The sequence below is a fragment of the Salmo salar genome, chromosome 09 (assembly GCF_965601325.2).
Source record: "Salmo salar chromosome 09, fSalSal1, whole genome shotgun sequence".
NCBI lineage: Eukaryota > Metazoa > Chordata > Actinopteri > Salmoniformes > Salmonidae > Salmo > Salmo salar.
The window spans coordinates 123,030,197-123,046,707 of record NC_138299.1 but is presented as its reverse complement, the minus strand read 5'-3'; the positions used below and the strand labels follow the sequence as shown (position 1 = coordinate 123,046,707).

Genomic DNA, 16,511 nt, shown 5'->3' with positions numbered 1-16,511 from the left:
AATAATACTAAATTAAAATATGTCCTGTATTTGAAGTTTAAAAAAAACATGAGTTTATGATAAGCAAGCAACTTTCTTTGGGTTTACAGTAGGCTGGCCTATTTTGACAAAGCCAGCTATGGACTGTCACGAGCTACATTGCTCAACAAGTTACTGAATGCTTTGCATACCCATGATACTGTGACATTAGGCTACACAAGTCATTGCATGCCTACCTGTTTGTCTCTATATTCAAGCAGAAAGCTTCTAAAATGTTTGTCTCAATCGCCAAATTAGAAATTCAAACTCGTCAGAATTGCAGTAGATAACGGAAATGTCGTCTATGGTGTTGACAGTGGTGGGATAGTCCCAGCAGTCTCTAAGCTTTTGTTTGAAGTGTTCACAGAGGGGTTTGTGTACGTGACACTTCTAGATATCGGAAATAGTGACTCTGTATGTGAGTGTACTACTGCCTCTGCCAAGAAGACTTTGAGACCTTCATGGCACAGGTCAGGTGCTAGTTAACCCATAACCACAGTTATTGGTTCAAGCTCCATTTCAGCTGTTCACCCTCAATAGCAACATAGTTCCAGCAAATACCTCTGATAAACATTGTTGACATGTTTTTCTAGAGAGAGTGACAAAGACTGGCAACCCTTTATTTCAAAAGCAAGCTATAAAATGATGACATATAATATGATTCTTAGGAATGTATACATTTGTAGTCTACATTTGTTGGCAGAGCACACGATCAGGCTACAAGTAGGCCTAGGCTATCAATAACACATAGGCCTAATTGCTGTCTCACTTTGCACTCATACTGTACATTCAACATTAAATTGCTATTTGGAAGAATATAAATATTTCAACGATATAGGTCTGCACAAAGTCTGAGACCCACACACAACTACAAAGATGATCAACATATTACGTTTTTCCTACATTATAATATCCATTGTCAAGATAATGAAAATAATTACAAAACATTAGGAAAAGCCAAAGCTTCCATTTCTTTCAAGCAAGAACGATTGGCCTGTAGAAATAGGATCTAAGTTGCGGTGTCTGATAGGCCAGTTGTGGTAACTGCTTCATGGAAACAGAGAAGGAGGAGGGCTCTGTCTTGTTAGGGTTAACTGTACTCCCCGCAAACCCCAACGGTCTTCCTGTCCCAGTCAGAGATGGACAAGCACTTGATGAAGAAGTGTCCCAGGTCATATTTGGAAATGACGCGCCCTTTCAGCATGTTCTCTGTCACTGTGTACTTCTCAGTCAAAGGGAAGTTATCTGTTGGGAATAGCAGTGCATTTATATTTAGCAGTTTAATATAAGGCACCTAATATTATTAGATATTCAGAAAATGTTTACTCAATATGTTATAATGTTTAATATCATTTGAATAAAAAGCATGAGCTGGAGCACCCCCAGAGAACATTATTTAATATACAGGTGCTGACCAACGGCAAATAAACTGTAAACAATATAAAAAATAAATTAAAAAATTGCGTGTGCGACTCCATTTATTTTGATATCAGTTGAATAACACTAATCCATCCAGTACATACCCACTGGGCACACACTTTGAATCAACGTTTTCCCCACATAATTTCAATATAATTACATTGAACCAATGTGGACTAGACGTTGAATTTACATCTGTGCCCAGTGGGTTAGAGTGTAAGGAAGGATGTTAGGCCTATTGTGTCATTACTGGAATCACTTACAGTATGCATCTATGGTAGTACAGTATTACATTTCTACTGATTCAGGAAATGAGGAAGGGCGATGACTAACCGTCGATGTGAGGGGGCATGACAGCCACAAAATCCAGCCCCGACTCCTTCAGCACCATGTACATCCTATCATGGTCCTCCGTGACCGGCAGGAGCCTGGCTGGCACTTTAGACCGGTCCCATAGGAGGAAGGCTGTGAAGCAGAGGGGGACGATATAAGGATATGGTTTCTTTATGGTGGTTTATTGGAAGTTGGAAAGATGCTGTAACCCTGACTGTCCAAGATTCCTATGTACCCGACATGCAGCCAACTACTTTGCGGATCCCCCGAGCTTTCATGGCGTCTAGGATGTTTCTGGTTCCTTCTGACATCATTGTTGTGGGACCTGTGGGTTACAACTGAAACATGAACATACTGACCAATATCCTGGCCTAAGCAACCCCTAGTGCAGTTAGTTACTGCAACACACCCTGAATATTATTACAAAACATATTTTACCTTAGAGCAGAAAACAACATGTTTTAATGAGACTCCTGAACACTTCCATTTAGATTTTCACTTCAAGATTGATTTCAGTTTGTATAAAGGGAAAGGGGGATACCTAGTCAGTTGTACAACTGAATGCCTTCAACTGAAATGTGTCTTCTGCATTTAACCCAACCCCTATAACATATGTTATAACTTGGTTTTATTCACACGACTGCACATATGTTTTTACTAACTTAACATTCCTATAACTTACTAATGAAAGATTGCCTAAACTTACTGAGGTCACTCCTGGTGCCTAGAATGATGATAACAGCATCCTGACCCTGCATGGTCTTCTTCACATCCTCCTTATTGAGGACATCTCCCACCACCACCCTGCAGGCTTTGTGTTCTGCAGGCAGCCTGGCAGGATCCCTCACCAGCACTGTCACATTGTAACCTGTGGACAATGATAAACAAAGAAGCATTGTGAATTTATTGACTCATCTTATCACTTACCACTGATCCAGAGAAATTTGAGTCTGATGGGAATATGAAGATGAATGGAATATGTAATGCAGGCAACTAGTTCATTTTTGATGAATCGATCTCAATTCTAGAGCACGGCCATGGATCGAATTGATGAGGCCATCCCAGTTTTATGGATAAGCACGATAAGCAGACAGCGGACATTATCACGTATCTGCCGTGCACTCCAATGCACTCACCACAATCATGAGTCAGCAGAACCCAATAACGACTTGCATGACTCAACACTTTTGTCTCGTGATCTCAGAGCAAGGAAACGAAAACGCTTGGGAATCAAATAAGCCAAATTATATCTGCTTCTTTTAGCACGTTTGCTACATGTGATTGAGTGTGCATTTTATAAATATCATTGACAACTGGGTTACATTATTAGGCTATTAATTTAAAACGATGTAATTAATAGCATAGATAAGATTGGAATAGAATATAAAATAAAGCACAATATAGAATACCTGTTTTTTCCCAGATGAAGGCTGTGACAAATAGCCCAGATGACCATTGATACTTCCAATTAAACTAGCATAGCATATGTTAATTACAGATGTCTGCTGTCCTATAGCATTGCATAGAAAACGTTCAGCATAGTTTAGAAACATGGCAAAACACTCCGATCACCTTTGGACTAGTCTACACAGCAAATGCTATATGAGGGATTGTGTAAATAACATATCATTAACCTATCATCTCCTACAATCATTTGTAAATTATGTAATTTAGAAACGTTGCCTACCCGCTGCAACAGCCAGTGGTAAGGTCACCAGTCCCGTCATTCCCGTGGCCCCAAATATTGCAACATTCTTGATCGATTCTGACATAATAACAGATTGAGAAAATATCACTGGTCACAGAAGAATGTTACAATTTCTTGCTTCGTTGATCGTGTGCAACAATATCCGAAAACACACATGCAAAATGAACCTCTTTGACACTTTGGGAAACGCCCCTTTTAGATAAACAAAAAAGGCTCACTTCCGCAACAGATCCTCCCATTCCCATCAATTAAAGGAAAACGCACACTGTCACAACAGGGCTACATTGTGCAGAAGTCCTGCTTTTTGTGTGAATTTCAAAACTTTATTGTCAGTTGATCTATCCAGATCAACCATAGCGCAGGGTTGATTTTCATGGCAAGATATATTCCTTTTAGAGAATTTCAAGTCATGTATTCTGTTTTTGTTCTCTGTCTGGAGATCCAAAGTTTTGAAAGGTTGGCATTTCCCAAAAATATGTCGAGTGCCACGCCCTGATCTGTTTCACCTGACCCTGTTTCACCTGTCTCCATTCCCTCCAGGTGTCGCTTATTTCCCCCAGTATATTTATCCCTGTGTTTCCTGTCTCTCTGTGCCAGTTTGTCTTGGATGTTTCCAAGACAACCAGCGGGTTTCCGTTCTCCTGCTTTTTGCATTTCTCCTTTTTCTAGTCCTCCTGGTTTTGACCCTTGCCTGTTTCTGGACTTTGTACCTGCCTGCCTGACCATTCTGCCTGACTTGACCATGAGCCTGTCTGCCACTCTGTACCTCCTGGACTCTGATCTGGTTTTGACCTTTTACCTGTCCATGACCATTCTCTTGCCTACTCCTTTTGGATTAATAAACATTGTAAGACTCCAACCATCTGCCTCCTGTGTCTGTATTTGGGTCTCGCCTTGTGTCATGATAAGGAGATCAAATTGCAGGCCTAGTCCTAGTAACCTCTTGCCAAATCACCTTCATTGCACTTCAACCAACCCCACCTCGCGACATCCATCCGGTTAAGGCACCAATGTGACTGACAGGGATTCGAACTGCCTCCTGTGTTCCACATTGTGAGCTACAAGAATGTGGTAGCCCACTGACCTAAATCCTGCAGGAATTAGTTTGGGGAGGTGCTATTGTAACAGAGTTAAGAACGTGCCGTAAACTCACTCCACATCTAGCTTGAGATGTCGCCGATGAAGCTATCCAATTGGTACCTTTTGTTTAGCTCATGTGTGTTGTGAAGCAGAGGATCACTGGTTCGAGTCTGATATGGGGACAGGGACGGTGGAGAAAGCTAAACTGTTAGCAGCACACTGATGTCCTTTTCACTATGACACATCTTCAGGTCTCTGGCAAGGTTGTGAATGTGGTTCACATAGTCTTCCCTCGTCAGACTCATGGCGATACAGTTGCTGGGGGAAGAGACGGTTCAGAGAACCACCTCTGTTACATAACATAGGCCCACTCTTCCTTAATAGATGCATTCCATAAGATGCTCCCTGTATGAAAGGCTCTTCATTAGGTGACATTCATGTAATTTATAGATGAGAGAACAATTACTGTAGGTTGAAGTAGATTAATTTTGATGTCACTTCAGGTACAAATCTTTTAGTTAGTTATCCATAGATGTATCCATAGGTGGGTGTGCTTTTTAAAAATTGTTTTTTAATTCAGATTTTCATGAGGTGCTGCAGCACCCTTAGCCCTCCTACTTCCTGCAGCTATGTAGTTAACTGTTTATTATCCGTTTACATACCAGTAATACAATGACTTTATGTGAATGCACTTTTAAGAATATGCCTACTTTCCAATAATTCCACTTCCCGAGTGGCGCAATGGTCTAGGGCACTGCATCTTGTGCAAGAGGCGTCATTACAGTCCCTGGTTCGAATCCAGGTAGTTAGTTATCCATAGATGTATCCATAGGTGGGTGTGCTTTTTAAAAATTGTTTTTTAATTCAGATTTTCATGAGGTGCTGCAGCACCCTTAGCCCTCCTACTTCCTGCAGCTATGTAGTTAACTGTTTATTATCCGTTTACATACCAGTAATACAATGACTTTATGTGAATGCACTTTTAAGAATATGCCTACTTTCCAATAATTCCACTTCCCGAGTGGCGCAATGGTCTAGGGCACTGCATCTTGTGCAAGAGGCGTCATTACAGTCCCTGGTTCGAATCCAGGTTGTATCACATCCAGCAGTGATTGGGAGTCCCATAGCGCTGCACACTAGCGCATTGTAAATAATAATTTGTTCTTAACTGACTTGCCTAGTTCAATAAAGGTTAAATAAAAAATATAATAAAACTATTACAACAACAACAACAAAATCCCGGTATGACATAAAATACCTTCCAATACTTGCAAACGACATGTTCTCAAATGAAATATGTCCACGGGGAATGGAAGGCGGAATGAAACACATTCAAACAATTTCATAGAGTTAGGAAAATAATTCTAGCGCATCTCTATTTCTAAGGAAAATAATCCTAGGCATCCTTGGGCATCTCTATTTCTATCTGTAAACCCTAAACACCATTTATAACGGGTAGTCTCTCCCCCCTCTCTGTCTCTCTCTCAAGTCAATTAAAATGTAAAACATGATTGGCATGGGAAACATGTGTTAACATCGCTGTAGCAAGTGAATTAGATAATACTTCTCTCTCTCTTTCTCTCTCGCTTGAACCGTGAGTTCCGTCGCCGCACCAATGCCGAATTCTCTCTAGCAGTATCACGAAAGGCGGGAGAGGGAGTGCGAGCGCGTAGGCTATCAAGTGGACAGGATATCGGAGCCCACCGGCTTGGATTATTTGATCAAGCATCTTTGCCTGGTTGCAAGACACTTTTCATTGCAGTGTCATGGTCCCACTAGCCACAGCAGGGAATTTACATGTATTACCGCATTAAATGGCTTTATTAGCCAGATCTTTATACTGATCTCACAGTCCGTTGTATATATATTTGTATAGGCTACTTGACTGCTATGCCAGCGAAGAAACACGGCGTCGCGAGGATCTGTTCATAATTTGCTCACTGGTTCATTGATACAGGCACCTCATCGACTGATTTTACGTCTATTTCGGTGAAAAACAAACCCATACTTGGAATTGGGGTTAAGGTAAGGTCGTTGTAGCATATGCTGCATGTCTATATATATATAAAAATAACATTTCCAATATAATTGAGCATGAACAATTCGAGGTGCATGTTTTCGTGGGAGATGCAGCAACACCGGCCTGTATTGGCTAAGGCTACTGCAGTGATTCTATAGGGCCGTATTTTATGCCGTTTCATTTTATTTTGCTGGATATTAGGCATATGCTTTTGTTTAGAACGCAGTTTGCCATACATACTAGTTAGGCTACTATTTGTGCATAGGCTTTGAATAGCAAATATGGACCGGTTAGGATAGGCCTTATACAATGTTGAATTATTTAGTATTGGTCCGCGCATGTTCCTGATCATTAAACGCACATAAGTGTATTACATTTGCATGACACTTTTAGAGAATTCATTGAATCTCACAATGAAGCCTTATTCTTGAAAGAAGTAGCCTAAGGGAGCACTGAATAACATGCTTGTACATATAGTAGTCTATAGCCATATGGAGCCTACACTACGTTATTGGACCGCAACTACATTAAAAGTAGTTCACATGTAAAAGCTATTGGATCCAGCAGCAGATTAGCCATATGACAATTATACCATAGACGATGTCATCTTAATGTAGCCACTTTCTTGCTTAAAAAAAGTGTTCATCCAAAGAAACGCACCATGCACTTGATATGGGATGGTGCAGGGGACGGTGATCGTAGCCTACGTGCGGAATGGACCAACGAGACGGCGGTGGTAGGGATGCTCGTCGTATGTATCATTTTAAGGTTAAAAGCGATTGTACAATAGGGAGTTAAGCAGCCCGACAACATTTTTACTTTTCCACGCATATTCCATAACAAAATATCTCAATGATATTCTCTTTTGCCCTGCCTTCTTAAACATAGGCATGCACAGACGCGTCGACACTGTAGTAGCCCACCTCATCATCACCATGGATAGGCACCACCAGGCACTATTATTAATGATAGCCTAATCATGCAGCTTTGAAATGAGAAATATTTATCTAATGTGCAGAGCGTTTGTGTGGATCATGGCTAAATTCTGTTCACTGAATTATATGTTTTTTGGTCGACCGTAGGGCTGGGCGTAGCCTGTTCTACGGATGTCAGTGTTATGTCAGTTGGTCACACACAGCTGTTGAAATTGTGACATGACTAGAGCGATCAGTTGCAACACGGTCAGTGGCGTGCTGTGACGTCACGCTACTACCGGCTGTCCATTGTACGGATCTGTCACGGGACACAAAAATGTCAAATTCAGACACTTCAGCAAAGTTTGCTGAAGTGTCTAGCCATCCAAACGGACATTACTGGAAGGCTACATTTCCCTGTAGTGAGACAGTGATACACGCCATTGATATAGGCAATTGGCCTACTTCTGGAAATGTGATGCAGTATAACATCTGATAGGCTAAAGTGAAGTTGTTTCAGATAAAGGTGTTTTGTTTTTTGTGTGTTCTGGGTCTTCTGTCCCTTGAACACAGTAGATAACCTATTGTCTTTACATTTAAACACAATAAAAGGCCTGGGTCTCTACTGATACTACAGAAGTGTGCCTTCAGAAAATGACCTAGCCATAGAGCCAATAGTCCCAGTGTTCTCCATTGTACGACAATTGACCGCAATATCATGTGGAAAGTAAAGGTCAAAGTAAAAAAATGTCCTCTGATACACAAATCTGTGTAAAAGATTGATGACAAGATGAATGAAAAAGCAGGGGGAACCAGTAAGACCAGTCCCCAGCCTGAGGGGGACAGAATTAAAGGTCCTCAATTCTGTGGTGTGTAATGTGGTGTGGCATCTGTTTATCCTCACAGGATTTTCCCTCTCTTCTCCTCTTCTATCCTCTCCTTCCCATAGTGGCTTAGTTTCTTTAGCACATTAACTCCTCACACAGTGAAGAGAGCTTGGGGTCACAGAGCTCACACAGTGAAGAGAGCTTGGGGTCACAGAGCTCACACAGTGAAGAGAGCTTGGGGTCAGGGTGTCACTCTCGTATCTATTCCTGGAGCTGAAATTATTGACAACAAAACCAAACTGCTTCACTTTGATGACTGTCAAGATGTGTTCATTTGATCGTGTACTGGAAGGGGATTTTCAGGAAGAGAAATATGTTCACAATATTAAGCAACACTACTATGATACATTTAGGTTTTAAAATGTTCTGTATCTTTTACAGTATCAATGTTTGCAAAGGGGACACAAATGTAATCAAGACCAATGACATATTTTTGCAAAGAGGGGCTACTCAGGATAGAATAAACCCAATCAGATTTAATGCAGCAGAAAGAGATCCCTAAAATAATTCTGCATTTACATACATCTTAAATAAAGGGCAGTTCGTGACATTTCTGCAATGGTTTTCATAGCTCCTCAAAGGACCTCTGCTTCTCTCTGACAGGAAGTAGGAAGTGAGAAGGTCACAGACATAGCGCTACTGGAGCACCTGGCTTGTTGCCTGGGAATTCTCTGGTGAGGAGATTGAGGAGGTGTTAGGTGTTGTGAATTACTGTACCAGAGCCCTCCTTTCCAGAAGCAGGTTTGGGGCAGTGGGAAAAGGGGATGGGTTGGGGAATACAGCCTGAGTCTTACTCCATGCCAGCAGGCTGGAGATTTATAATTGTAGCCGGGTGACACAGTGTAGCTAAAGAGCAATAATAATGTTGAGTGCTTTGGAGGAGAATGCTGAACAAGAGCCACAAACAAACTGGCGAAAACAAAGATGGCCGATCTGAATTGTGCCTATGTCACTATAGAGTATTGCAGTATCTCCAATTGGTTTGAGCTATAAAGGGATGAGGCGGTCTGTAAAGAACAGAAGCAGCAGAACACAGCGACACAGAAAATTATCAGGGCCAGACTAACCCATAAAGACAATCCTGAATGTATGTGCAGACTCTTGTGGTCTGAATTGTGGCCACAGCATGGCTTCTCCCGCCCTGTACTATGCACAAGGTGTAAGGACTCAGTGTTTACTAAAGTTCAATGCTTACACCATGGTGATTGTGTTGTCAAAGGTGCAGTCGACTGTCTCTGACCTTCTCCCAGCACCAGAGGGATCAAAGGGCTTAGGCATGTTGCCTTGTCGTGTCTCTTGTGGAGGTGTCATGGACATGTATGGGACCCTGTGTCGTCCCTTGTTTGCCAGAATCTGTTATTGCTTCATTTTAGTCTGATCGTCATTGGATTATCTGTTGAGGGCTAGCCTGATCACCACACTAGCTGTTACCCAGCTAGATGTAGGCTATGTAGGCTGCTGTTGTTGACGGCAGAAACAGTCAGGCACCCCGGATAGATGAGACTCGTCAGTGAATTGTCAGTGAATTGTCCCCGTAGCAGCAGAAGCGTATGTGGGCTGGATTATTGCTGGAGAGCAATAGTGTCGTTGTTTCCATGCGGAGCGTCTTGGATATGCGAGAGGGGCCTCTGGCACGCTGAGACACTGACAGCTGTGTTTGTTTACCAGGAAGAACCACATCACATCAGTTAGTGGGATCCTTAAGCTAAAAGACTGTCTTATTAGAGGGACCCCAGGTGGTGGGTCTAGGAAAGGCCTGTCGGGGCGACCTAGGGCTAGCAACAGCACAGGCCAATACGTTTGACATATATGACAGTGTGACAGTTTGGATGGAGCCTTAATGCATTGACGACCATTGTGGCTGTATGGTGGCCTTCTGTCAGCGTGACATCCTTCACTATACAGTACATGACCATGGAATTATAATGTGTGTGCGGTCCCTTGAAAAGGAAGTGGGTAGTGTGTTAATTTTTGTGACATGTGGGGTCTTTCTGTATAAAGGTGATGTTGTTCGGTAAGTATGTGACAAACAGTACCACCCGTTTCGTGGCTCAAGTAGTATCTGATTGTAGGACACACCAACTTCTTGAGCTGTACTGCTGATGCCTCCGGGTGCAGTCTCTGGAGCTGCTGTAGGAGGCATTCTGGGGACATTCTGCTGGGGAATGAGACAACCAACTGGAACACGTTGAGCTGTGACACATCAGACTCATAGACGCGCGCGCGCACACACACACACACACACACACACACACACACACACACACACACACACACACACACACATATCTGTGGTGTGATTGTTACAGAAGATTTCTGTAAATATGAATTTCACTGAGCATTGCGTCAATCCTTTGACCCAATCTGATACAGATGTGTAAGTATGAGCTCAGTATTTTACCTTTATTTAACTAGGCAAGTCAGTTAAGAACAAATTCTTATTTTCAACTACAGCCTAGGAACAGTGGGTTAACTGCCTTGTTCAGGGGCAGAACAACATATTTTGACCTTGTCAGCTCAGGGATTCAATCTTGCAACCTTTCGGTTACTAGTCCAACACTCTAACCACTAGGCTACCTGCCTACCACAGTATGATCTCAGTATGATATGTATTTTCTGTACATTTCCAATTGTTTCCTGAAATATTATATTTTCTAATGACCTCGTTTCTGGAATTGAGAATACTCTCCTGATTGGTGTGTTGCGTTCATATTTTTCAGAATGTCTGTATGTTGGGCTCATACTTCTATAGAAGCTGATAGTGGAGGTCCCTCTGGTGACATATAAATGTCTGTGAGGCTTTTTTGACATTTTCTTTTGTATGTCTCATATGGCTGCTTAGTTGTCCAATATTTGTTGCAATTTCTTTCTGACTTAACCTTTATTTCTTGATGTATTAGATGGTTGTGAATGGCTGTGTACAACAACACTTGCGATATATACACTGCTCAAAAAAATAAAGGGAACACTTAAACAACACATCCTAGATCTGAATGAAAGAAATAATCTTATTAAATACTTTTTTCTTTACATAGTTGAATGTGCTGACAACAAAATCACACAAAAATAATCAATGGAAATCCAATTTATCAACCCATGGAGGTCTGGATTTGGAGTCACACTCAAAATTAAAGTGGAAAACCACACTACAGGCTGATCCAACTTTGATGTAATGTCCTTAAAACAAGTCAAAATGAGGCTCAGTAGTGTGTGTGGCCTCCACGTGCCTGTATGATCTCCCTACAATGCCTGGGCATGCTCCTGATGAGGTGGCGGATGGTCTCCTGAGGGATCTCCTCCCAGACCTGGACTAAAGCATCCGCCAACTCCTGGACAGTCTGTGGTGCAACGTGGCGTTGGTGGATGGAGCGAGACATGATGTCCCAGATGTGCTCAATTGGATTCAGGTCTGGAGAACGGGCAGGCCAGTCCATAGCATCAATGCCTTCCTCTTGCAGGAACTGCTGACACACTCCAGCCACATGAGGTCTAGCCTTGTCTTGCATTAGGAGGAACCCAGGGCCAACCGCACCAGCGTATGGTCTCACAAGGGGTCTGAGGATCTCATCTCGGTACCTAATGACAGTCAGGCTACCGCTGGTGATGCGGCACCCCAAAGAAATGCCACCCCACACCATGACTGACCCACCGCCAAACCGGTCATGCTGGAGGATGTTGCAGGCAGCAGAACGTTCTCCACGGCGTCTCGAGACTCTGTCACGTCTGTCACGTGCTCAGTGTGAACCTGCTTTCATCTGTGAAGAGCACAGGGCGCCAGTGGCGAATTTGCCAATCTTGGTGTTCTCTGGCAAATGCCAAACGTCCTGCACGGTGTTGGGCTGTAAGCACAACCCCCACCTGTGGACGTCGGACCCTCATACCACCCTCGTGGAGTCTGTTTCTGACCGTTTGAGCAGACACATGCACATTTGTGGCCTGCTGGAGGTCATTTTGCAGGGCTCTGGCAGTGCTCCTCCTGCTCCTCCTTGCAAAAAGGCGGCGGTAGCGGTCCTGCTGCTGGGTTGTTGCCCTCCTACGGCCTCCTCCACGTCTCCTGATGTACTGGCCTGTCTCCTGGTAGCGCCTCCATGCTCTGGACGCTACGCTGACAGACACAGCAAACCTTCTTGCCACAGCTCGCATTGATGTGCCATCCTGGATGAGCTGCACTACCTGAGCCACTTGTGTGGGTTGTAGACACCGTCTCATGCTACCACTAGAGTGAAAGCACCGCCAGCATTCAAAAGTGACCAAAACATCAGCCAGGAAGCATAGGAACTGAGAAGTGGTCTGTGGTCACCCCCTGCAGAACCACTCCTTTATTGGGGGTGTCTTGCTTATTGCCTATAATTTCCACCTGTTGTCTATTCCATTTGCACAACAGCATGTGAAATGTATTGTCAATCAGTGTTGCTTCCTAAGTGGACAGTTTGATTTCACAGAAGTGTGATTGACTTGGAGTTACATTGTGTTGTTTAAGTGTTCCCTTTATTTTTTTGAGCAGTATATATATATATATATATATATATATATATATATAGAGAGATAGAGAGAGAGAGAGATATATATAGAGAGAGAGAGAGAGAGAGAGAGAGAGAGAGAGAGAGAAAAAGAAAAGAGAGAGATAATTACACTCTAATGGATCATGACCCTCAGCTAGTGTGCGTATTACAGGTGGGAAAGCAGTTTTTAAAATGCAGTTTTGTCCTGCTACAGTGGTAAATATGAAAATTAAAGGTTGTTCCCTCTCCCTCTGTCTGTCTTGAGCTCTCGCTAACGAACTTGCAGCATTATCAACTATGTCCAGCCCACTAGCGAACTTGCACACATTTTTCAACTGTATACTAAGTGACACTTACGGTGTTCTGCCTCTGAGACGCTGAGGTCTATAGTCTGCCCTGTAGATAATCAATTAATTCTGCAATGAATAGATGGCCGATAGGGTATTGGCCACTAACTCCTCACACAGGGATGAGAGCTTGGGGTCAGGGTGTCACTCTCGTATCTATTCCTTGAGCTGAAATTTTTGACAACAAAACCAAACTGCTTCACTTTGATGATTGTCAAGATGTGTTCATTTGATCGTGTAATTAAGCTTGAGGGGGATTTTCAGGAAGAGAAATATGTTCACTTGGAATATTTAGCAAAAGATCCCTGAAATAATTCTTTCCATACATCTTAAATAAAGGGCAGTTCTATAGCTCCTCAAAGGACCTCTGCTTCTCTCTGACAGGAAGAAGGAAGTGAGAAGGTCACAGACAGAGCGCTACTGGAGCACCTGGCTTGTTGCCTGGGAATTCTTCTCTGGTGTAGAGATTGAGGTGTTAGGTGTTGTGAATTACTGTACCAGAGCCCACCATGCAAACAGGATGTTCTGGTTCTGCATCTTCTGCATCTTTTGGTGACCTATTGAAAACAGTACAACAATGATATGGCAAATGAACATGTGTGATGTATGCCTTTTGTTTTCATGACAAAACAAGGTAGCCTAACACACCTGTGGAACTTTGTCACTTTCAGGGTCCAACTCCAGCTCCAACTGACAGGTTTAATACCATGTCCCTTTTTTGTTGTTCTTTTTGAATGGGTAAGGGGTGGGCTCCAGATGATTCTATCAGCCAATCAGGGCAGTATGTAGATACATTCACATTTGTATGCCCACACCCACACAGTCAGACTGAGCATTTCAGTGGGCCCAAGGAGGCTCAGGGAAATAAATAATGAAAAATATTGTGAGGATTGAAAAATACAATTAAAAGACTGCATTGGTTCTTTAATTCAGGCTAGAAGAGTGTAGGCCTAATAATGACAATCGCCAAGTGTTTTGTAACAGATGTCTCTTTCCATTCATTAAATGGTGAGTACACAGTACGCTGTTTGGATGCTGGAATTACTTTGCAGTGGACAAACATGCGCAGGTAGCTTACTTTCTGAAGTGATTTGTTTGACAACCAGATGAAAACATTACTGGTTGTGTTCATGCCCCCTTAAAAGGTAATACATGTTTACCATATTTACCGTAACCCTATCAGTCCCGAGATCCCAGGAGACATTGGCTTTTCATTTGTCTGTTTTATTTATCTGCATGTCGAGCCCTTATGTTCATCCTCACAATGAAGTGTTTACCATATTATTTTCAAGACAACCAGGGCTACAAATAGAACACAAAACTATTTGAAATAAACTGTTGCATTCATGAGTTTTGCTGAATGTCATAATAAAAGGTCTGCCAAAGCAAAAACCTGATAAAAGGAATTTATATGAATGCTGTACGTACAGAAATGGTTTGCTGACTGGGAAATAAATATCCAACTAGTCAGTGACAAATGTGTGGAGTTTGTGACAGCAACTATGTGAGCTTATTACAGTATTATAGACACCATGTCCTGGGATTTCTAATGATCTTCTATGTAGAAGAACCTCTTGCCTTCTAACGACTTTTGTGTCGCTTGTGAGCGCCATAGAGCACAACATGTTACATGTCCATGTTTGTGAGAGTCTCAACTTTTCATAGATAGCTCAAACTATTCGGACTCTACAGACATTTTTTTTTTTACATAAAAGACCAGTCTAGCTCAGCCCCCGTTAATCACACAGACCTTTTAATCACACAGACCTTTCAAAACCACAATGTTTAAAAGGGATTAGAAGTCCAAAATGTGCCCGGCTATAGGTCATATTAGGCCCATAAAATAGGAAGTCCTGTGAAATAAATAGAGACCCCCGAATGTTACGGTATGATTCACACTCGGCCGTGATCCCAAGCCTTACAGTTTCAGTAACACAGACCCCTCCCAGCTTCATATTGAATGATGATCTTAATTCCATAATCCTCTGGAAATTTGATTTCCAACAAGAATAGAATATTTCAACCTTTTAGAGTGCTGAGCATGTCATTTAGTGTTTACTCCTGCCTTTCACGTCTTGACTTTCTTTGCAGTCTCCCATTGCAAAGAAAGTCCATTTTTCCCCTCAGAGATTCCCTGCACACTTACACTTTTACATGTCCATATTCATACTTACATGAGTGTAACATGACAAAGAGCCAGAGGGATGGGGGGAAAGTACAGCAGCTCTTTGGTTGATGTATTGTACTGTTTACTGACGGCACTGCTCTGATCTCATCTCACTTGATGTGAAAGAGACACAATATGAGCCAGTTGTTTCAATAAAGTTATTTTTATAAGACATGATCAGGGAAGAAGATTGTGCCAAACTCCGTCTATTTATGTATGTTATGCAGATTAGTCATGGTTGATAAATTATTAATGAGAATCACAAATGTTTTTGATAAGTAAACGGATGAGTCGTGAATGAGGAATTATCATTAACATTAGCAAATGGGTTTGATTCAATGCGTGATTTGTGCTTCAGAAATCGTAGATAACTATGACTGTTCATAGCCCTCCCTGGTGGACTGGAGCTCTATCAAAACATGCATGCGCTTTTCCCTTATACACAGTTGTTGTGATTCAGATTTCCTGCATGGTGTTCGAGATGATGTATTTACCTTTGTATAGTATAATTTGTTTCTATGGGGGTGATAAAGGGTGCATGTGATCCACATCCTAAATGTACTGTACTCTACCTAACTCTCCCACTGTGTGTCTGTAGGGTCGCTCAGGGAAACAGGCGCAATGGCCAATGCCTCCACAGACCTGGACAACGCGGAGGCCCAACGCCAGCTCAACAACAACAACACCCGTCTGGCCAGCAGCTCGGGACACTGGGAAACTGAGGTCACCAGCTCCAAACTGTTTGAGTGTTCCCGCATCAAGGCCTTGGCAGGTGGGTGGATAGAGAGACTATACTGGACTAGAGGAACAAGAGCACCTTCACCTGTCTAAGTCACAGCTCCATCACTCACAAAAGACACAAGCTTTATAGACCTCCCTATATACCTGATGGAGGTTCAAATTTGTAGAAGGACTTGATTCATGATCTATCATACAGGGGCTACTGACAAGGTGGTATGGTTGATATATCAGAGCCAGTGCTATAGTACTTGAGTCCAGGACTCGGACTGGACCAGCGGTGACTCAGACTTGGACTCGGACTCTTGAGTGGACCAGTAGTGACTGAGGAAATAACTCAGATGTGAGGTTTAGTAACTACATCACTGATCAGAGCTC

At 42.5% G+C, this 16,511-nt stretch overlaps 2 protein-coding genes across 6 annotated transcripts in view; one reads left to right on the top strand and one right to left on the bottom strand.

Annotated features, from left to right (window-relative positions):
• Positions 1–624: 624 nt before the first annotated feature.
• Positions 625–3,681, bottom strand: LOC106612705 (flavin reductase (NADPH)). The gene is made up of 5 exons (XM_014214132.3): positions 3,458–3,681; positions 2,477–2,638; positions 2,006–2,095; positions 1,771–1,902; positions 625–1,263 (listed from the first exon to the last, which is right to left on the bottom strand). The coding sequence occupies exons 1-5, from the start codon at positions 3,540–3,542 to the stop codon at positions 1,109–1,111; spliced, it is 624 nt and encodes a 207-aa protein (XP_014069607.2). The 5' UTR covers positions 3,543–3,681; the 3' UTR covers positions 625–1,108.
• A 2,496-nt stretch (positions 3,682–6,177) lies between these two features.
• LOC106612708 (spectrin beta chain, non-erythrocytic 4) overlaps positions 6,178–16,511 on the top strand; it is a 75,800-nt gene continuing 65,466 nt past the window's right edge. For 4 of the 5 annotated variants that reach the window (XM_014214139.3, XM_014214135.3, XM_014214136.3 and 1 more), the window contains exons 1-2: positions 6,179–6,583; positions 15,994–16,167. In XM_014214139.3, coding sequence (XP_014069614.3) covers positions 16,017–16,167 — 151 coding nt within the window. In that variant the 5' untranslated portion in view covers positions 6,179–6,583; positions 15,994–16,016. Of the gene's footprint in view, positions 6,584–15,993; positions 16,168–16,511 lie in introns of all 5 variants that reach the window. The other variant, XM_014214137.3, reaches the window with a different exon arrangement.